General features: G+C 39.9%; 1 protein-coding gene across 6 annotated transcripts in view; it reads right to left on the bottom strand.

Annotated features, from left to right (window-relative positions):
- rab3ip (RAB3A interacting protein (rabin3)) overlaps positions 1–24,002 on the bottom strand; it is a 70,874-nt gene that overhangs the window by 20,841 nt on the left and 26,031 nt on the right. For all 6 annotated transcript variants that reach the window (XM_072551698.1, XM_072551696.1, XM_072551695.1 and 3 more), the window contains exons 4-8: positions 20,235–20,330; positions 15,548–15,625; positions 14,552–14,752; positions 9,697–9,825; positions 3,768–3,880 (exon numbers count right to left, since the gene is read on the bottom strand). In XM_072551698.1, coding sequence (XP_072407799.1) covers positions 3,768–3,880; positions 9,697–9,825; positions 14,552–14,752; positions 15,548–15,625; positions 20,235–20,330 — 617 coding nt within the window. The remainder of the gene's footprint in view (positions 1–3,767; positions 3,881–9,696; positions 9,826–14,551; positions 14,753–15,547; positions 15,626–20,234; positions 20,331–24,002) is intronic.

A 24,002-nucleotide genomic window follows, 5' to 3' on the forward strand; every position in this document is an offset into this window, starting at 1 on the left:
TTGTTATATCCTCAAAGTATTCTAGCAAATTTGTCAACATTACTTCCCTTTCACAAAACCAGGCTGACTTTGTGTTAAGCTTTTCTAAATTTCCAGTTATTTCTTCCTCATTAACAGATTCTAGACCAGTTGATCTAAAATCTGTTGCTGGTAAAACGCTATACTTTTCTGCTTTCCTTCTTCAACAGGGGTGTTATTTTAGAAGAATGGTCTTCCAATCTTCTGGTACCTTCCTGGACTCTGGTGTTGTGTAAAATTTCTAACAATACCTCCAATATCACTGCAGTCACTTCCTTTAAATTCTTGGATACAGGCTATAGGATCCACCCAACTTGTCTGCCTTTAGTCTCATTAGCTTATGAAATACTTTGTCCCATGTTATAGAGACTGTACACAACATTTCCTTCCATTAGTACCTTGCTTACCTTACATTTTTGGGATATTTACTGCATCCTTCACCATGAAGACCAACGCAAAGTTAGATTATCTGCAACTTGTGTTTCCTGTTATCAATTCCTCAGTCACACCTTCCCCACACTTTAGCTATTCTTAAATATACATGAGAAGTTTTTACCATTTGTTTTGATTTTTCTTCCCAATTAACATCCCTCATTAGCTTTTCAGTCACCTGCAGGTGGTTCCTAAAGAAATCCCAGTGCTCTAGCCGACTACTAATTTTCTGCCATTTTGTACACTATAGTTTGATTGTATACTCTCCTTGACTGCCTTGTGAACTGCTACTTTTTGACTGGAATAAATATTGGCTGAGCATTATAAATATGTTAAATGTCTGCCACCACTCATTTACAGTTGACAGCTCTTTCTTATCTCTCTTTTCCTTTACTTAAGGACTTTGGTTTAGGATCCAAGTTGATTCAAACTGAATTTCAGATTTAATCATGCGATTGATACCCCCTAAAGGATCTTTAAGTATGAGATTTCCTATTAATTTTATTTCATTACATATTCGATTTAAAACAACTTGTTCCTGAGCAGGTTGTGTAATCTGCTGCTCTAAGAAACAATTCCTAACACACTAAATTTGTCTTCCAAGTTATCTTGCCTAACGGATTCGTCCAGTCCATATGCGGACTAAAATCATCGTGACAAATATACGTCCTTTTTACAAGCTTTTATCAATTCATGATTAATGAGATTTTAATTAAGTGAAAGGGACGGAAGGTGAGAAAAAGGAAGGCAAAGTCTGTGATAGGAGGAGACTAAATGGTGAAAGCATAGATGCTGCAAGGCCAAAAAAGGTAGAGAAATGAGTCAAGTAAAGAATTATATTTTGAGGTGGTATGAAGGATTATGATCCACAATTTCAATGCAATTAAAAAAACATTAAAATCAAGACCATCCAAGAAAAAAGGAAGAGACAGAGATTGTGGTCTGAGATTATTGAACACATTGGAAAGCTTCTCAAAGAGTGAGGCACCGATCCTCAAACACAAAGCATACTGGAGACTTGAAGATAGAGAGGTCAGCAAGGAGGCAAGGTGAAGAATTTCAAAAAAAAAGTGATTAAATAACAACTGAACAAAACATAGCAATCCATTTTCCTGCATTTGGACTCCCCAGTGCCAAGAAAACTATATTTTGAGCAGCAACTACCCTGATGGACATTATAAATTTGTGGAGAGGAAACATTTTACGCAAGATGGTGGTTACTAAAAACTATAGCCAGTTAGCACAGTCGGTCACAGCATGGTGCTAATAATGCCAAGGTTGTGGGTTAGATTCCCATAAGGACCATCCTCAGTTATGCACACAAGGCCAAGATAGAGTTACCTGGACCAAGGTAGTCTCTGTCTCTACCTTAAGGGCCCTCTTGTGGTACAGTAGTAGTGACCATAACCCTGGACCAGAGGTCCAGGTTCAATTCCAGAGGTGGAAAACAACATCTGAGTAGATTAAAGAAAAAAAAAAATCAGTTTTTTAAAAAAATAACAATTGATGTACAGGTAGCAATCTGGAAGATGTACAATAGGTGGAAAGAAAGGGTCAACACGTTAATTATTTGGGTGACTAAGTTCTGAGGGGTGATTCTCAATTCCAACAGATAATCCTAGATAGCAAATGCACAACGACCCCTCTTCTTACAGTTTTAGTCTTTAAGCTTCTCTCTCATTTCTGTCTTGTTTTCTGGATCCCTCTCTCATGCAAGCCTGAAAAGAAGAGCCGCTATTATCTTTACTCTTACCCAATGCTCATATTCAACTGCAGCCATGTGATTTAGCTTATTTTACTTGATCAAATATGAGTATTATGTTGTTGTTCATAACCATATATAATGCCCTTCAGGGTTTTTACAAGCACTATGTTCTCTGCTTTACGAGCACAAGAGCGTGCGAGCGAGCGAGATAGTATTTAAGCAAGGTCTTTTGGCTTTAAGCTGCAAAAAAACTAAAACTTGACAAATTCCCAGAATCCGTCACACTCAGCTACATAATGTGCCTCAATTCTAAGATTTCCCACTGTTACCACACAAGCAAGGCAGGCTTGTATTAATTGTTAAAGATTAGTTGTTAATTTCTAATAAAAAAATTGAATTTAATAATGTTTATTCTGGTTAATAAACAAAACTGAACATATCTGGCTTCAAATAATTTTGCTTTAAAACACCATACTTTTTTAAAAAAGTAATTGAAATAAAGCAATTCTCTCTCTATATGTTTGTACGATGTCTCAGTGAAGTTAGCAATCAATGCCTCTTGGGGTAAACAATTACAGCATTTCCAATATCAAAACAGGTAAGAATTTTCAAAAGCATTTTGAAAGATGTACAGGCTAATACACACAACTCAATGGCCAAATTGTACAATTAGAATTATTTACATAGCAGCTTACATTACAAGTCGTGGCAATGGAAAAATGGTTAAGGAAAAACAGGAAATTCTGTAGACAGAAATCTCATGCAAACACAAGGTATCTAACTGACTGCCTGTGGCATTGCATATGGGAAATCAACACCAGGTGTAATCATTGAACAGTGAAGTCAGAGAGTGGAGGTTAATTGGACCCAGAATAAGTCAGTTTCCATTTTCAAGTAAGATACAAGTTAATTCATACACATTGAAGTAACCTGGGAAGCAAAAAAGGGAAGTTAATTGCAGCACATCAGTACAGAGGAAAATTCTAACAAAGCCAAACTTCCACAGTTACACCGCTAGCAGGAACATTATTATATCAGAACAATTACATTTAGGTAATTTCATTAGAAATGTGAAAATGTACTTTATAATGGATAAAGTTGCCAAATGTAGTCTGCACATATAAAAAAATCTTTAATATTACAACATACAGATATTGAAATTACATTTTAAAATGTGAGGGGTTGTGAACAATTTGAAAATGGTAATGCACAGAAAAATCTGGAGCATCTAAACCCTACTACATGCAGAGAAATGATTAGACTGCATAGGTCAAGATCCCATCAATACCTTGCGAAGTTGAACAAATATCCTGGTACAATATGTATAGCAAACCAGTGTTACAAAGGTCTGCATACCAAAGATAAACTTGATGATTTCAAGGAATTCAAAGATGGAGATAATCCCCTCTAGCCACACTCTTACTCAACAAATCATTGTCTTAAGATTCCTGATATCTATTGCTTAAAAGCAACTAAAAATACATGCCATGCCTTAGATTTTTAAGAATTATTCAAACTTGAAAAGAAGTATACATATTTTATCCCAATTTACTCAAAACAACTGTAGGAGGGACACACCAGCAATAACAGCACAAGTCTAACTTTAACTTACTTGGGTCCCCCACACTCCAGCGCAGACACTTTCACAACAGGTAGAGGCTGAAATCCAACTGGTTCAATACTAAGTGTGTTACCTTCCACAGCTTCAAGAATCATTGAAGCTAGCTAAATCAGAGGAAATAATTCTTTTAATATAATATTCTAAAAATCTTAAATGGAATTACAATATATTAATATTACTTTCACCTTGAATTTAAAATATGAATATGCAATTATGATCCAAACAAACTGATAAAAATGAACACTTTCTCCAACTAAATGTTTGGCTGCTTCTACACATAATGGTAATATCCTAGGGAGTGTTGCTGAACAAAGACCTTGGAGTTCAGGTTCATAGTTCCTTGAAAGTGGAGTCCCAGGTCGATAGGATAGTGAAGGTGGCATTTGGTGTGCTTGTCTTTATTGGTCAGTGCACGGAGTATAGGAGTTAGGAGGTCATGTTGCTGCTGTACAGGACATTGGTTAGGCCACTTTTGGAATACTGCATTCAATTCTGGTCTCCCCGCTACAGGAAGGATATTGCAAAACCTGAAGGATTCAGAAAAGATTTACAAGGTTGTGGGCAAGGTTGGTGGGTTTGAGCTATAAAAGAGGCACTGAATAGACTGGGGCTGTTTTCCTACAGGGTTGGAGGCTGAGGGATGACCTTGTAGAAGTTTATAAAATTATGAGGGCATAGATAGGTTGAATAGCCAAGGTCTTTCTTCCCCCCCCGAAGGTAACAAACTCCAAAACAAGAGGGGCATCAGTTTAAGCTGAGAGGGGAAAGATTTAAAAGGGACTTAAGGGGCAACCTTTTCACACAAAGAGTGGTGCATGTATGGAATGAACTGCCAGAAGTGGGAGTGGGAGCAGCGGCCGAGGAAAAACGAACCCGGGAGACTACAGCTAAGGTAAGACAGTTTGTTTCAAAATTACTTACCTGTAGCGGGCAGCGGAAGTGAGGTTGGAGCGCATAGCTGAGCGGGAAGGCAAGTGATTAGTATTTGAGTGGGTGATCGATAGAAGCTACAGGGACATAGTTACGCCAGAGAACAGAGGTAGCTGGGTAACAGTTAGAGGTGGGAAGGGGAAGAAACAGGCAGTGCAGGGTTCCCCTGTGGTCGTTCCCCTAAAAAATAAGTATGCAGCTTTGGAAACTGTTGGGGGGGACAGCCTTGCAGGTGTAAGCTGCAGTGAAGGGGTCTGTGGCTCTGAGATTCAGAAGGGAAAGGGGGAGAAGAGGAGAGTTCTAGTTATAGGGGACTCTCTAGTTAGAGGGACGGACAGGCGGTTCTGTGGACATGGGCGAGACTCTCGGATGGTTTGTTGCCTCCCGGGTGCTAGGGTCCGAGACGTCTCGGACCGTGTCTTCAGAATCCTTAAGGGGGAGGGTGTGCAGCCAGAAGTCGTGGTACACATTGGCACCAACGACATAGGTAGGAAGAGGGGTGGGGAGGTCATTCAAGAGCTCAAGGAGTTAGGCTGGAAGCTAAAAGCTAGGACAGACAGAGTCGTCATCTCTGGGTTGTTGCCGGTGCCACGTGACAGAGAGGCAAAGAATAGGGAGAGAGTGCAGTTGAACACGTGGCTGCAAGGATGGTGTAGGAGGGAGGGCTTCAGATATTTGGACAATTGGACTGCATTCTGGGGAAGGTGGGACCTGTATAAACAGGACGGGTTGCACCTGAACCAGAAGGGCACCAATATCCTGGGGGGTAGGTTTGCTAGCACTCTTCGGGGGGGTTTAAACTAATTTGGCAGGGGGATGGGATCCGGACTTGTAGTCCAGCAAGTAAGCTAGCTGTGTGTCAGGATGTTCAAGACTGTAGGGAGGCTGTGGAGAAGGTAGCACTGACAGGGACTACTTGCGGACACAGAGATGGGCTCAAGTGCGTATACTTCAATGCAAGGAGTATCAGAAATAAGGTGGGTGAACTTAAGGCGTGGATCGGTACCTGGGACTACGATGTTGTGGCCATCACGGAAACATGGATAGATGAGGGACAGGAATGGCTGTTGGAGGTTCCTGGTTACAGATGTTTCAGTAAGATTAGGGAGGGTGGTAAAAAAGGAGAGGGGGTGGCATTGCTAATTAGAAATGGTATAACGGCTGCAGAAAGGAAGTTTGAGGGGGATCTGCCTCTGGAGGTAGTATGGGCTGAAGTCAGAAATAGGAAAGGTGCAGTCACCTTGTTGGGTGTTTATTATAGGCCCCCCAATAGCAGCAGAGATGTTGAGAAACAGATTGGGAAACAGATTTTGGAAAGGTGCAGAAGCCACAGGGTCGTAGTCATGGGCGACTTCAACTTCCCAAATATTGATTGGAAGCTCTTTAGATCAAGTAGATTGGATGGGGCAGTGTTTGTGCAGTGTGTCCAGGAAGCTTTTCTAACGCAGTATGTAGATTGTCCAACCAGAGGGGAGGCCATATTGGATTTGGTACTCGGTAACGAACCGGGACAAGTGGTGGGCTTGTTAGTGGGTGAACATTTTGGTGATGGCGACCACAATTCTGTGACTTTCACCTTGGTTATGGAGAGAGATAGGTGCGCACAACAAGGAAGTTTTTACAATTGGGGGGAAGGGAAATTACGATGCTGTAAGACAGGATTTGAGGAGCATACGTTGGGAGCATAGGCTGTCAGGGAAGGATGTGGTGGAAATGTGGGACTTTTTCCAAGGAGCAGATACGACGTGTCCTTGATATGTATGTACCGATCAGGCAGGAAAGAAATGGTCGTGTGAGGGAGCCTTGGTTGACGAGGGAGGTTGAATGTCTAGTAAAGAGGAAGAAGGAGGCTTACATAAGGTTGAGGAAACAAGGTTCAGACAGAGCAGTGGAGGGATACAGGATAGCCAGAAGGGACCTGAAGAAAGGGATTAGGAGAGCTAAGAGAGGGCATGAAAAATCCCTGGCGGATAGGATCAAGGATAACCCCAAGGCATTTTTTGCGTATGTGAGAAACCTGAGAATGACGAGAACGAGGGTAGGTCCGATCAAGGACAGTGGTGGGAGACTGTGTATTGAGTCGGAAGAGATAGGAGAGGTCTTGAACAAGTACTTCTCTTCAGTATTTACGAACAAGAGGGACCGTATTGTTGAAGAGGAGAGTGTGAAACGGACTGATAAGCTAGAAGAGATACCTGTTAGGAAGGAAGATGTGTTGGACATTTTGAACAACTTGAGGATAGACAAGTCCCCCGGGCCTGACGGGATATAAGAGAGGAAATTGCAGTACCGTTGGCAATGATCTTCTCGTCTTCACTGGCAACTGGGGTGGTACCAGGGGACTGGAGAGTAGCGAATGTTGTGCCCCTGTTCAAAAAAGGGAATAGGGATAACCCCGGGAATTACAGGCCAGTTAGTCTTACTTCTGTGGTAGGCAAAGTAATGGAAAGGGTACTGAGGGATAGGATTTACGAGTATCTGGAAAGACACTGCTTGATTAGGGACAGCCAGCACGGATTTGTGAAGGGTAGGTCTTGCCTTACAAGTCTTATTGAATTCTTCGAGGAGGTGACCAAGCATGTGGATGAGGGTAGAGCAGTGGATGTAGTGTACATGGATTTTAGTAAGGCATTTGATAAGGTTCCCCATGGTAGGCTTATGCGGAAAGTCAGGAGGCATGGGATAGAGGGAAATTTGGCCAATTGGATAGAAAACTGGCTAACCGGTCGAAGTCAGAGAGTGGTGGTAGATGGTAAATATTCAGCATGGAGTCCAGTTACAAGTGGAGTTCCGCAGGGATCAGTTCTGGGTCCTCTGCTGTTTGTAATTTTTATTAATGACTTAGAGGAGGGAGTCGAAGGGTGGGTCAGTAAATTTGCAGATGATACAAAGATAGGTGGAGTTGTGGACAGTGAGGAGGGCTGTTGTCGGCTGCAGAGGGACTTAGATATGATGCAGAGCTGGGCTGAGGAGTGGCAGATGGAGTTCAACCCTGCCAAGTGTGAGGTTGTCCATTTTGGAAGAACAAATAAGAATGCGGAATACAGGGTTAATGGTAGGGTTCTTGGTCAGGTGGAGGAACAGAGGGATCTTGGGGTCTATGTACATAGATCTTTGAAGGTTGCCACTCAGGTGGATAGAGTTTGTAAGAAGGCCTATGGAGTATTATCGTTCATTAGCAGAGGGATTGAATTCAAGAGTCGTGAGGTGATGTTGCAGCTGTACAGGACTTTGGTTAGGCCACATTTGGAGTACTGTGTGCAGTTCTGGTCGCCTCACTTTAGGAAAGATGTGGAAGCTTTGGAGAGGGTACAGAGAAGATTTACCAGGATGTTGCCTGGAATGGAGAGTAGGTCGTACGAGGATAGGTTGAGAGTTCTCGGCCTTTTCTCGTTGGAACGGCGAAGGATGAGGGGTGACTTGATCGAGGTTTATAAGATGATCAGAGGAATAGATAGAGTAGACAGTCAGAAACTTTTTCCCCGGGTACAACAGAGTGTTACAAGGGTACATAAATTTAAGGTGAAGGGTGGAAGGTATAGGGGAGATGTCAGGGGTGGGTTCTTTACCCAGAGAGTGGTGGGGGCATGGAATGCGCTGCCCGAGGGAGTGGTAGAGTCAGATTCATTGGCGACCTTTAAGCGGCATTTGGATAGGTACATGGATGGGTGCTTAATCTAGGATAGAAGTTCAGCACAACATCGTGGGCCGAAGGGCCTGTTCTGTGCTGTATTGTTCTATGTTCTATGTTCTATGTTCTAAGTGCTGCAAGCTGATACAATTACAACGTTTAAGTAGTGCCTGGATAGGGATATGAATAGGAGAGGTTTAGAGGAATGTGGGCCAAATGCTGACAGCAAATGGGACTAGATTTAGAATATCTGGATAGTATTGACGAGTTGGACCAAAGGGTCTGTTTCCATGCTGTACAGCTCTATGACTGCATAGTCAAAACCCGGGAACTGTCTTTTGGGAGGCAGTCAGTACTAATCAACTGAAAAACTTGCACTGTCCATTGATTTTTGTTAGGCATGAGAATCACTTTACAAGGTGGTTAAATCAGTTGAAACCTAAATGAACTTGGAGAACAGGTATATAGGGCTGAATGGCCAGCTCCTGATTTTATGAGGAACAATATTCCCAGCTTTACCCACCAGCCACTGATGTTGAGGAGAACAATTTTGCAGGATTGACTAAAATTGCCTCATGTCTGATTTTTGAAGATATTAGTGAATAATAGATGTCTGAACGGAAAAAACATTTTGCCATAATAAGATGTGAACACAAGATATCGAATTAGGTAAAAACAATGACTGCAGATGCTAGAAACCAAATTCTGGATTAGTGGTGCTGGAAGAGCACAGCAGTTCAGGCAGCATCCAAGTAGCTTTGAAATCGACATTTCGGGCAAAAGCCCTTCATCAGGAATAAAAGGCAGTGAGCCTGAAGCGTGGAGAGATAAGCTAGAGGAGGGTGGGGGTCACCCACCTCACCCTAGTTCTAAACTTCCAGCTCAGTAACTGTCCCCTTGACTTGTCCGGACTTGTCCTACCTGCCTACCATCTTTTCCACCTATCCACTCCACCCTCTCCTCCCTGACCTATCACCTTCATCCCCTCCCCCACTCACCCATTGTACTCTATGCTACTTTCTCCCCTCCCCCACCCTCCTCTAGCTTATCTCTCCACGCTTCAGGCTCACTGCCTTTATTCCTAATGAAGGGCTTTTGCCCGAAACGTCAATTTCAAAACTACTTGGATGCTGCCTGAACAACTGTGCTCTTCCAGCACCACTAATCCAGAACAAGGTATCGAATTGCCAATCTAGCAAAGTTATCAGCTTGAAATAAATTTGCAGAGGAATCAAAATCATTTGTTGTTTCAATACAAAAATATTTTAAAATTAAATAAATTCAAGCACAATTTACTCAGTAAGCTAATCTCATTAGTTTCTATGTTGGCAATTTCACTAGATTGTTGCTCTTTCTTACCTCACTTTTTGAAAATGTCAAGCAAGGATATATATCTTCTTTATAGATTCTGTCTAAAAAACAGCAAGTTCTATCGATTGTAGGGTCTTCTTTCCAGGCTTTAAATTCACCAAACAGAAGCGCATCAACCTTTTTAAAAGTTAGACAAGAGGTTGTAAGTAAAGCTAAAATCAAACTGCAAGTTTCTAATTTTGAACAATCCAAAACTTTTTTAAAAATGATATTTAATATTGCCATTTAGACTATTAATTGAAGTTTTAATTTATCAACAAATGTACAACAAAATTTGGGAAAGGTTTAGCACCTTCTCTAACTAGGTGGTAAGTTTACATAATTGCAAGCTCACTTTTCTATCCAATTCTGTGCATTCAAGATCTAGTCTCAACATTGTCAAGAACCAATCAAGGATGTTCCGCTTGCAACATCTGTTTCTTTTACTTCCACTGATTGTTCCAAAACACCATTGGTGAGGCCCGAGTCAGATTATTGCCCAAGATAATAGCAATTCCTTCCATAGGGATTTGACACACTACAACGTTTCCACTTTCTAAGTCACTCTTTAATCTAACTCCACATAAATGGGACCAGTTTATAACTGGAGGAGTGTAAACCACCAATAGTTTCCTTCATAAGCCCCACTGGAAGTCTCATTACCTACCATCAGCAATCAGCTGCCTCTAAGCGTGTCTCGATATCTTTATTGATTTATCTCCTTGATTAGAAGAAGAAAATATCTTGCCTTTTTAAAGAAAATACACAGATCTTCCAGTGGTCTAACTTTCTTTAGCAATAATCTAAAAATAATTTTCTTGATCTTCTCAAATCATTGCTCCCTTTCTGACAGCTTGAGAGAACATGCTCCACCTGTACTAACAGTACAGTTTTAATACACATTTCCTTTCTGGATATCTGAAGTTTCCTTAGGTATTCCCACTACTGCAGTGAGTCTCCCATTTAATATTCAGCAATTGTCTTCAGTATGTCTAGACTTACTACAATGGAAGCTTATTTTCTTGATGTCACTTAGGTTCTAAATTCCTTTTTTTTAAAATCCCTGCATCCTTCTGTTGTTCCCTAAAACTAGAACAAAAAGCAGTACAACACAGGAACAGGCCCTTCATCCACTAAGATTGCAGCAATGCATGATGCCTTACTAAATTAAAAAAACCCCTTGCCTCTACACAGTCTGTAGACATCTACCCTCTGCCTATTCATAAAACTGCCAAAATGCCTCTTAAATATTGATACTGTATCCACTTGCACCCTTTCCGCTAGCAGTGCATTTCAGACACTTACCACCCTACTTAAAAAACCACTTACCTCTCACATCTCTTTAAACTTATCTCCTTAAATTTATATTCCCTACTAATTATATTTCTTCCCTGGGGAAAAAAAAGAATCAAGCTATCCATTCTATCCAGGCCTCTCAATGTTATCAGGTCACTCCTCACCCTTGGATGTTCAAGTGAAAACAAACCAGGTTTGTCAAATCTTTCCTCATAGGTAATACCTTCCAAACTATGCAACATCCTGGTAAAGCATTTCTGTACCCTCCCTAAAGTGTCCACTTTTGGTAATGTGGAAACCTGAACTGCACGCAAAATTCCAAATGTGGCCTAACAAAAGTTCTAAACAGCTGCAACATGACTTGCTGATTTTTACACACCATGCCATATGCCTCTTGACCACATTGGCCACTGGTGTTGCCACTTTGAGGGAACAGTAGACCTGTATGCCAGTGGTTAGTACGGCTGCCTCAACGCCAGCCTCTGATGACTGCCTGTGTGGAGTTTGTACATTCTCACTGGAGGGTTTCTGCATTTTGCTCTGGTTTCCTCCCACATTCCAAAGATGTGCAGGTTAGGTGGATTAGCCATGCCAAATTGCCCCATAGTGTCCAGGTTTGTGTAGAGTTACAGGGATAGGGTGGGATGCTTTTCATGTGTTTGGTGCAGACCTGATGGACCAGACAGTCTCTTTCCACACTTTAATGATGCCACTAAAGGTCCCACCATTTATTACATGCGTCCCTCCTGCGCTAGATCTTCCAAAATGCATCCCATCACATTTGTTCAGATTAAATGCCATCTATTATTTCTCCGCTATCTATAACCTGCTGTATCTTTTGGCAATCCCCCTTGCCGTCCACAGCTCCCCCAAATTCGTATCCTCAAAACTTACCAGTGAAGCCACCTACATTCTCCTTTATATATTAGAAACAACAGGGGTCCCAACACTGATCCCTTCAGGACACCACTGGTCACAGATCTACAGTCAGAAAAACACCCTTCCATCACTACTCTGAAGGGTATGACTAAGCCAGTTCTGTATCAGTCTTACCAGCTCACTATGGATCCCACGTAACTTCACTTTTTGTATCGGCCTGCCATGAGGAACCTTCTCAAAGGCCTCAGTGAAGTAACACCATGCCCTCATCTGTCACTTCCTTAAAAAACTCAAATCAAGTTTGAGAGAGAGAGAGAGAGAAAACTTTCCCCACACAAAGCTGTCTATCGCTAACAAGTCCATACTTTTCCAAATGAGTAAATCCTAAGTAGGCTTAGCAGTGTGTAATTTCGTACTACTGATCCCACAGCATTTCGTTCTCTGATGCAAATTCTACCAATGTCTGAATAGGTTCCTTCCTTCCTTGTAAATTTTAATTATACATCTTAGAGATGAGCACAAACTTTTTATCTGTCCATTGCTCATGACAGCCTGGTGTTCACAGACTTGCTTATCAGGTCACACACACCCATTTAAAATTCCAAACACCTTTTGACCACTAAAATTCAAAAGATACTTGCGAAGTTGAAGTAAAATATTTTTTTAATGCCATCTTCTGTAAATTTATGCATTAAACTCAGGTTTCTGGTGAAATCAAATCTCTCATCGGAATGTGAATTACCCTCCAAGCTACCTTTTTCTTTCCTCCCCCTATTCTAAGCTTTTCTCAAGCCATGTTGTCTTATTTCCCTCTCTCTTTGGAGTGCAAGCTCTTTAATAGTTCCATTCCCTTTCCATTTCTTCTAATTAAAGTTTTTTTTAAAATATCTCATCTAAATTTAGATAAGTCAAGCAATGAACCAAATTTCAAGTATCTCAATTTTAATTCTAAAAGTTGGATCAACACTAGTGTCTCATCCTTACAAACCCTGCTTTTGTTTCTATAACCAATTTATTTGCCAACTCTACGTGCAGCCTTAGGCCAAGATTTCAAAGGATCCACTATGAACATTTGCTACTCCTAGAAAAGTCTTAGCATCAGTCAAGGTAATTTTGTAAGTTAAACCTTTTTAATATACTAGCTTCCTATTTTTATATCTTGTATTTCTACATACTCCTTTCCTTAACAAAAATCACAGACCCCTCTTAAATTGAATGCTTTCTATCCTGCTAAAAAGGCCCAATCTAGCTATGGTCTCAACTAATAATATTGGACAAGTCAGATCAGAGTGAAACCTGGATTTATAGACCATACATTTAGCATGTAGTTTCATTACTGTGCAATCAGTGACTTAACGTATTCAAAAGAGACTGCCAATGTAATTTAATGAAAGAACAAAGATAAAAAAGGAAAACGTACAAAATATTTTACACAAGATCTAGGTGAAATGGTCTTATTACAAATATCAGAAATACGGATTCACAATCTTTTTACCCTCAACAGTTTTACTGATTCCCAAATTTTAATAAAATGGAAACAGTGTGACTCTTCAGTCAGTGCAACTGTACCGCTTTCCTGCAATAGCTGCATTTACTTAATGCTCTTTCCAGTTGCTGTCTCTTCCAAAAGCTCTTAAATAAACTGCTAGCACAGCTTACTTCTCTGAGGATGGAGTCCTTAAACTCCACTTCCCTAGCCTCACGTCAGGAGTTCTTCCTTATTAATATTAAGCCACACAGGACTTCTTTTCTCCTAACTTGACTGTTCTGGAGGCTGTTAAATTGCAGCTATTATTGGCATTTCTTCACTTCCCTGAATGATCTGCTTCTATCTGAAGGAAATTTGCACGTTCAGATCTTCTAGATGGCTCTCTCCGCCTCATGGGAAATGATTTCTGCCTACCTATTTCATAGAAAACCTTGTTGTTAGGCTAAAAATATTTTCCGGTTATTTCCAAAGCATCAAACCACTCTCCTCTCAGGTTTATTTTTGAAAAGCCTCTTTTAGACATATACGAACAAATTTCGAGACATCCCGGTACCTGCGATGGCCTTCCTTTCTTAACTCTACATACATCAAGCTTTATATAATTCTGCCCATGTGAGAACTCAAGTTTCCAAATAATAATAAATCATGAAATTTTATCACACTTTCCAACACAATCGGAGGAAACTGCATCTAATCTAGAACTGGGTGGCAAAAAAGCAAGCTAAAAAAATGATGGAGGAAGGTTTGGGGGAGGGGATTGTGAGGGACAGGTGACTATTCTCAGCATACATATAGAACCTGATGTCAATCATTTAATAATGCCATTGAGGAACAACACATTCATGTGAGACAAAGGAGGGATCAAATCTAGGTCCCTTCAGGGACTAGAATGGTAATTATCTGGAGTCAGCTGCTGCAGCCTGAGAAACAGAAGGCATATTAGAGGATGGTGGGCTGGATGACCACGTCACAAGCTGCAACCAAGGTTGAGAAGGACAAGGAATGTTCGTGCCACACATCAATAGTGTTATTTCTGATTCAATCAGGGCCAATTTAATCCTTGAATTGGCAATTAATTTCACCATGAGACCTGGTTTTGCAATTAATTTGGAACATTGATTTGTCCTTCAAGTTATCCATTCATCATTAGATCTCATTACTCAAAATTTAGTTTTGAAAACCTTTAGAAATGAAACTTACCTCTTTACAATCTCGGACAATAGGTTGCATCACATTCAGCTCTTGGCTGCTGCTGGCCATAGCGCTAGTACTTTTATTTCGAACATGTCCTTTTTTAAAGTGAGCTTTTGCATTTGGCTGAAGCTCCTTCGTAGGTGACGTTGGTGAAGAGGACTGGACTAGTGTTTTCAATGCTGCCACTTCTGCTTGCAGTACGTCAATCTTATAAGTAAATGCAGAATAATTAAATCATTGGTTATTTAGCTCAACAAATTTATGGGCAGTTTGAACAGAATATTGCTTAATATATAATGCAATTCTGGTCATCTTATCGGAAAGATGTTGTGAAACTTGAAAGGGTTCACAAAATATTTACAAGGATGTTGCCAGGCTTGGAGGAATTGAGCTATAGGGAGAGGCTGACTGGGCCTGTTTTCCCTGGAGCGTCGGAGGCTGAGGGGTGACATTTTAGAGGTTTATAAAATCATGAGGGGCATGGATAGGATAAATAGACAAAGTCTTTTCCCTGGGGTCGGGGAGTCCAGAACTAGAGGGTATAAGTTTAGGGTGAGAGAGGAAAAATATAAAAGAGACCTAATGGGCAACTTTTTCACACAGAGGGTGGTACATGTATAGAATGAGCTGCCAGAGGAAGCGATAGAGGCTAGTACAATTGCAACGTTTAAAAATGCATCTGGATGAGTATATGCATAGGAAGAGTTGAGAGGGATATGGGCTGGGTGCTGGCAGGTGAATCTAGATTGGTTTGGTATACCTGGTCAGCATGGACGGGTTGGACCGAAGGCTGTTTCTGTGCTGTACATCTCTATGACTCTATAATTAGCAAAGTATATAGATGAAAGGACCACAAAAAGTTGAAGCAAACAGGTTCAGACCAGAACAGAAAACTGAAAAATTGTAATCTACGAAATGTAGGAATTTTACTCTATAATCAATGTAAAACCACAAGCCTCTTTGGAAACTCATTAAATTTTGTAATAGGAATCACATGGTTACCTTGCCTTGTGCTTCTTTTAACTGTTTCTCTGCTACAGCTTGTTTGACATTTGCTTCTCGTACCATTTTATGAGCCTCCTTAAAAGCAAAGGGCAAAGTGAGAACTGTTAAACATTGGCAAAGCATTTTTGGTTCAGTTCTGATCTAAATTTGATGGAAGTTAATATGTTGCAAACATTGAATTTATAATTCGTGTGTCAAGCACAACTTTTAGCTCCAAGGATTATAGACTTGAAAAAATCTGAATCAACTTTGAAGTGAATCTAATTCCTCAAGTTTGGATCATTTACAGTTAAAATCTAACCTGCATATTGATCATGGTCATAATTACAACTGTAAAACTACCCATTTTTGGACATCTTGGTAGAACCAAAGTGTCTATTATTATCTCCATACAGCAAAGAGCCAGCCATTCTGGGAAAGATAATGAAAAAACATAGAAGTAATTCACAGGTTGCTCAAAGTGTTCAGTTGAACGGAAAAATAAATGATTTACTTTTCATTTTGAAGGTATTCTAAAATATCCTTGTCCTTGAGTTGGGTCGTGGGGACAGGCAGTTCTATTGGTTAAGCTGTCTCAGGGTTTTTTTCTGAATGCAGGCACTGCAGTGTTGCTTTGAAGTAGACGGTATCTCACTGGATTGAGAACACCAACAGGAGATGATTGTTCATAAACCTTTTACTTTATGCAGAGAAAATAACTGTTGTTCGTTATGTAGAATGTAGATAGGTCTCAAGCTCAGTTTGACATTCACAAAGCAAACAGCAGCTGGAAGGCTTGCCTAGTTTGAAACTAGAAGAAATCATTACTGATCCTCACCTGAGCCTTGTGGGAAGTAGTACAGGTAGTCAACAGAATTAACATGGAAGCTGAGAGACAGCCATAGGGTGAGTATTTGCCAGTAATCAGAATAAGGAGCAGACTTTCACAATCAAAGTTTGAGATGAAATCATTTTCTTTTTGTATTGTGCAGTATATTAAAAATGGGGACCAAAACTGTACATTACTTCAGTGGAGTCTCAACACCACCATGCATAGTTGCACCAAGACTTCCCTCATTTCAAAACTGTAATCCCCTACTAATAAAAGGTCAACATTCTGATAGCCTTCTCAATTACTTGTTGCACCTACATGCTAATGTTTTGTTTCATGCACAAGAACACTTTCTTGGAATGTCTCTCCATTTAGTAGAGTGACCTGCCCTTTGATTCTTCTTGCCAAACTAATGGCCTCACACTTTTTTTTACTTTAAGCTCCATCTGACTAGATTTTACCCTTCCACTCAATCTACTTCCCCTTGCAGAATCCTAACATTCCATTAGTTACATGCATCCAACTTGAAAAAGGCCCATTAATCCTGACTCTATATTTTGTGTTAAGCAATCCTCAATCCAGATTAATAAATTATCCCCAATACCATAAGCTTCTATCTTGTACAACTTTTATATGGCACCTCATCAAATGAAATCCAAATACACATCTACCGGTTCCCCTTTATCCACTTTGCTTGTTACATCCTCAAATAGAATTGCAACAAATTTCACAAACATGATTTCCTTTTCGTACTTAGCAACCTTTTTGATTACATTAAGCCTTTTTAAAAGGTCCTGCAATTCCTTACTTCATAACCTAAACTAGCATTTTCTCCAATGATAGATGTCAATCATACTGGCCTATAGTTTCCAGATTTTAGTCTACCTCATTCTTGTACAGGAATGGTACAATTAGCTATTTTCCAATCCACTGGAACCCTCAGAATCCAGTGAGTTCTGACTTATTCTACCAATGCTTCAATTTGCTCTGCAGCCACTTGTTAAGGAAGCAGTGCATCAGCTTCCGACAACTTGTCTGCCTTCAGTCCCATTAGTTTGTTAAACACTTTTTTGTTTGTGATAGAAACTGTCACAGGATATTTCCTTCCATTAGCAGCATCTTCGGGATGTTAGTAGTGTTCCCCACTGTGAAGATCAATGCAAAATATTCATTTAACTTAGCTGCAATTTCCCTGTCCCCAGTTATGAACTTGCATCTGCCAAGTGACTTACTTTAGCCTCACTTAATTAAGCTACTCTTCCTTTTTATAATTCTGTAGAAGAGCCTGTTATTTTTATATTCCTTGCCAATTTAATTTATAATCAATTTTTTTCCCTCTTCATTATATATTAATCATCTGCTGCTTATTTCTTAAACAAAATCCTCAGTTCTCTGGCACTTGTATTTGGCACGTTGTGTCTCTTAGCTTTTTGATTGTAACAGCTCCTCAAGAGCATCTTTGTTAATTATGGCTGAGTCAACCTTTCCATAGTGACCTCCTTTACAAACGGAAAAGATTTTTGCTGAGGATATGAAATATTGGCTTAAATGTCTGCCACTGCTCATCCACCGACTCTTCCCTTAATCCATTTTCCCAGTCCATTTCAAACAACTCTTCCTCCGTACCTCTGTAATCGCCTTTAAGTTAAGGACATTAGTTTGAGAGCACAGTTGCTCTCCCTCAAAATGATTTAGAAAGTATACCATTGTGATTGCTACTTCTTTAAGGATCCTTAAATGTGAGGTGTCCTACTTCATCCTGTCTCATAATGCATTATCAGGTCTAAAAATCTATTCCTGAGTATGCGATGTAATATACTGCACTAAGAAACAATCTCTGATACACTGTACATGTGGTCTTTCATGTTGCCGTCACCCAAACGAACTTTGCAGATTAAAATCATCTATGACAACTGTACTGCCCTCTTACAGGCCTTCATTGTTTCTGGATGTAAAAGTTCAATAGTGAAACAGCTCTTTTGATGAGAATCATCTCTTGGCTCCCATGATTTCTTTCCTTGCTTTTCATTATTTCCACCCAAACTAATTCCACATCACAATTCAGCATGCCTGCATCACTACTCACCATTGCACTGATAAATGCCAGTATTAACAATACTTTTATTTACTTACACTTGCAAAACATTGAATACCCTTGAATATAGAATTTCCAAACTTAGTCACTGTACAACTATATCTCCATAACGATCAAGTTGTATTCATTCATTTCTACTTGTGCTGTCAACTCATCTATCTTATGACAATTGCTGAGTTTATTCAAATAAAGAGCAGTAAAACTTCGACTTTTTAACATTACTATTTTGTTGCATTCTTCTGCTTATCCCTTCTTATGTTTTGGTTATCATTCACCTCTTCACTACCCTGCACATCTGTTCTCTCATTTCTTTTCAGTTTTTTAAACTTCCATCCAATTGAACCCTCCTCCTCCTCATTAATTAGGTTAAGGTCCTACCTACAACCCAAGGTAGAGGATTTACCCAGACGCAGATCCGAGAATACAAGCACAGAAGAGTAAGCCACTCAGGCCGACAGGTCTGCCCCGCCATTCAATAGATAATTTTTGATCTGTTTTAATCTCAACTCTATTCCTGCATATCCCTATGGTTCAAATAAAGCTGATCTCAAAGCTGAACTCTTTCCCCAGTTTCGGCGCTAGTGCCCCATGAATCAGAACGTATTTCTCCCACATTTACAATCACAGATAATATAGCGTAAAAAGGGCCCCTCAGCCCACCTAATCCGTACTATCAAAGCTACACCATACCTACTTTAGTCCCACCTTCTGGCATAATGCCCATTGAATGATATGATGTTTCAAGTGCTCGTTCAAGTACTTTTTAAAGGTTGTAAGGTTACCCTCCAACCCCTCATCTTTGAGCCACAAATTTATCTATTTTCATTTACCGGACATCAATTTCTATGTTGCTCAGTTAATAATAGAGGTTACTATCTCTGTGGTCTGCGAAGGGCTTTTGCCCGAAACGTCGATTTCGAAGCTACTTGGATGCTGCCTGAACTGCTGTGCTCTTCCAGCACCACTAATCCAGAATCTGGTTTCCAGCATCTGCAGTCATTGTTTTAACCTCTTAAAATTTATGCCCAAACTGCTCATAATTCTTCCAAATTCCAGCTAATCCCAAGAAAATTCCAGATCCCATTATCTGCCTCACCATGGACAAAAATTTGGTGTAATTAACCTAAGGATGTGACTGCCTCCTAAAACAGTCAAGGTATCTCACTCCTCCCTGATGTGTCACAATATCCACACTTCACACTCCAGCTCTTCAATTCTGAGTCAAGGTTCCTCAAGCAGCCATGAGTTGCTGAAGGAGGGAGCTGCAAGACCAAGTGAGAAGATGGGGTTCACAAGAGACCTAAGGAGGAAACAGGAAGTGGTGGCCAAATTGCCAGTAACAACTATGTTACTCAGGACAAGCTACTGTCCCCCAGACAAATAAATAAAGAATGTATGGGGTCTCACTCAGTTAAATAAAACAGACTTAGACAAAATAGACTGGATTTCCATCCTATCAATGATAGTTTTGCAAAATTGGTAACAAACATGTTTTTCACAACACTGACGAAAGCAGTGGAGTCTGGTAGATACCCTTGAACAAAAGTCAAAATTACAACCTACATTTATTACTCCACTGAATTATTTAGATGGCAGATATTAGAAACTGGAGTATCAGTTTAAACCAACGTTAAACTGGCATGAAGCATGTCTGACACTTAATATTCATCTAAATTCTTCAATTTTGTGTACATCAAGTTAAAATGTGCAAAAAACAAAATCAGATCAATTCAACCTGCTCTAGATCATAGCACAACTTAAACTCATTAAATACAAACCTCAAATAAACTAGCTGTAAGTTCTTCTAGTTCTTGGCCCAGTTGGTCTCTAACTTTGGATAATCGCTCACATTCTTCATCTTTTAATTTCAGCTCCTGAAACAAGTTATAACATTTTATAAACTAATTGGTTGCATGTTCTACTACAAAACAATATTGTATTTTTGTAAATTTATCTGATCAAAATTGAAGGTGGTGTAGTGGACAGTGAAGACGGTTACCTCAGAGTACAACGGGATCTTGATCGAATGGGCCAATGGGCCAAGGAGTGGCAGATAGAGTTCAATTTAGATAAAATGTGAGGTGCTGCATTTTGGGAAAGCAAACCTTAGCAGGACGTATACAGTTAATGGTAAGATCCTAGGGAGTGTTGCTGAACAGAGAGACCTTGGAGTACAGGTTCATAGCTCCTTGAAAGTGGAGTTGCAGGTAGATAGGATAGTGAAGAAATCATTTGGCATATTTTCCCCTATTGGTCAGAGCATCGAGCATAGAAGTTGGGAAATCATGTTGCAGCTGTACAGGACATTGGGAATTTGGTGTGCAATTCTAGTCTCCCTGCTACAGGATGGATGTTGTAAAATTTGAAAGGGTTCAGAAAAGATTTACAATGATGTTACCAGGGTTGGAGGGATTGTGCCAGAGAGAGGCTGAATAGGCTAGGGTTATTTTCCCTGGATTGAAGGCTGAGGAGTGACCTTATAGAGGTTTATAAAAATCAATAGGGGCATGGATGGGGTAAGTAGCCAAGGTCTTTTCCCTGGGCAGGAGGGTCCAAAACTATAGGGCACAGGTTTAAGGTGAAAGGGGAAAGATTTAAAAGGACCTGAGGTCAACGTTTTCATGCAGAGGGTGGTGCATGTGAGGAACAAGCTGCCACAGTAAGTGATGGAGGCTGGTACAATAACATTTCAAAGGCAGCTGAATGGGTATATGAAGAGGAATACTTTGAGACAGATATAGGCTAAATGGGATTATATTATTTTAGGATATCTGGTTGGCATGGGCAAGTTGGACTGAACGATCTGTTTCTGTGCTGAACAACTCTATGACTCTGTGACTCTAAGAGATTTTCACTTCAATATCATCTTTAAACAGTGTAAATTTAAGAATGACCCTATCACAGGTTTTTTTAAAACCTCTTGGAATCCCGTACTATTCCCAGAAGTAAATTTCAAAAGCTGAAGTTGCAGTTGCTTTCACATTAAAATTTCAACTAATAATCAAAGTTGCTAAATACTATTGCCGTGATGTGCTCTTCTGGGGAGAAAGCAAGTTTTTTATGTACAGAATATACAAGTAAAAAAACACTTTAATAATGACATAAAAGAAAGAGTTAAGAAAAGCTGATAACTATTCTTTATTGCAAATACCAAAACAAAGATGAAAAATGTATTTGTTCATCAACATTAAATGCAACTTTAAAAAACTGCAATAAGCCCATCTTCAAATATTTTAAAACTATATATTTTACTTCACTAGAATAACTACATAAACTTCCCAGCTCAAGTCTATCAAACTTGGCCACTTGGCAATTTAAGACAAGGCAAGAGCATCATGACGTAGATCAGGCTCCCTATTCCTCTTCCCCTTAACATCACCATTGAAAGAACAAACCAACTTGCAAACTGCATGATGCCACAATTGGCAACAAACAGACAGTATTCACTATACTTACAATGTAAATTACAGCTATTACAGAACAGAGCGCAGCATCCTCCACAGCACATCTAACATTTAGTCTTGTTAAACAGTTGAAGGCTCTGGACTTAAATATGGAATTTGAGTCAGGAAGTTAGAACATAATCCAAAATGGAATAAAGTAACAAAAGCAAAGAGGCAGAAATTATGGATATTCAAGAGGCAAGAATTAAAAGACAGCAAATACTTCAGAAGGTGTGGGACAGGGAGTTCAATGAGATAGAAAGAAGGGAAGCTACAAAAAGGTATTTAGTAACAAACTTGATTTTTGAAATCAAGACATTGTTTGACTGGGAACTAATGTAGGTCTATGATCAAGTGATGATAGGCGAAAGGAATGTGCTCTGACTTAAGTCTTTGGATAACCTTAAGTGGAACTGAGTGTAGAACGTGAGAGTTCAGCCAGGAATGCATTGGAATAGTCGAGGATAAGTGTGAAAAGAGAATGCGGGAGTATTTTAGCAACAGGTGAATTAACACAGAAATGACACAAAAGATATGTCTTGATGAGGATATGAATGACATGGCTGAAGGCTAAACTTGGGTCAAATATGACAAGTCTACAAATATAGTTTAGTTTTGTTTCAGACAGTGGTTATTCCAAAATTCCCTAGATGAATCAATGGGTCCAGTTCCTTTGGAAAGCCACAATATAATGCCCCAAAATCATGAGGGGCATAGATAGGGTGAATAGCTAAGATCTTTTTCCCCAGAGTAGAGGAATCCAAAACTAAAAGACATAGATTTAAGGTGAGTGGGATAAGATTTAAATAGGACCCGAGGGACAATTGTTTCTTTAAAGAGAGAGGTTGGTGTGTGTATGGGATGAACTGCCAGAGGAAGGTGGTGGTAGCGGATACAATTACAACAGTTAAACAAGGTATCTGGATAAATAGGAAGGGTATGGAGAGATAATGGAGGTCTAGATTAGAGTGGTGCTGGAAAAGCATAGCAGGTCAGGCAGCATTCGAGGAGCAGGAAAATCGACGTTTTGGGCAAAAGCCTTCATTCCTGACCTGCTGTGCTTTTCCAGCAACATTCTGATCTAGACTCTGATCTCCAGCATCTACAGTCCTCACTTTCACCTAGAGAGATAATGGCCAAATGCTGGCAAACGGAATTAGGTCAAATTGGGATTTTTGGTCAGAGTGGACAAGTTAGACCTAAAAGGTCTGTTCCATGTTGTTCAACTCTATATGAAGGGTAAATCATGTTTGATTATTCTAAGCTCTTTGAAGATGTAATAAACAAGATGGAAATTGAGGTCTTGTAGACGTAGTATATTTGTACATCCAGAAGGAATTTGATAAGGTGCCACAAAGATTCATACACTAGATACTATCACATGGGTTGGGAATAATGTATTAGCTTGGATTGAGGATTCACTTACCATCAGAAAGCAAAAAGTTGAGATAAGTAAATCTTTTCCTGGTTGGCAAGATGTAACAAGTGAGGTGTCATAGAGTTCAGTCCTCAGACCCCAACTAATTACAATCTACATGAAGGCTATGAATGCAAGGAGAGTAAAGAACTACAGCTAAATTTGTAGAGGACACAGAAGAAGTGGAAAAATAAGTTGTAAAGAAATTAAAATATTTACAAAATGGATCTGGATAGTTTCAATGAATGGGCTAAAGTTTGACAGATGACATTTAACGTGGATGAATGCAAGTTTATCCATTTTGGTTAGAGGAATAGAAAAGCAACTTGTTATCTAAATGGAAAGAAACTAAAGTGCTTCAGTAGAAGGGGATCTGGATGTCCTCATGCACAAACTGCAGAGAACTAGTATGTAGGTACAGCAGGAATTAAAGGAAAGCAAGTGAAATTTTAGCATTTACTGCTAAAGAAAGATTATTAAAGTCAGGTGGTTTGCAGCAACCGTGTAAGGTGTTAGTGAAACTGCACCTTGAGAACAGTGTATAATTTTGTTCCTGGAGGTGTTTTTTTATTAAAAAGTACATTCATGGGACATGGACATCGCTGGCTGGCCAGCATTTATTATCCATCCCAAGCTGCCCTTAAGATGGTGGTGAGCTGTCTTCTTGAACCACTGTTGTCCACATT

Source organism: Chiloscyllium punctatum, chromosome 32 (assembly GCF_047496795.1).
Source record: "Chiloscyllium punctatum isolate Juve2018m chromosome 32, sChiPun1.3, whole genome shotgun sequence".
NCBI lineage: Eukaryota > Metazoa > Chordata > Chondrichthyes > Orectolobiformes > Hemiscylliidae > Chiloscyllium > Chiloscyllium punctatum.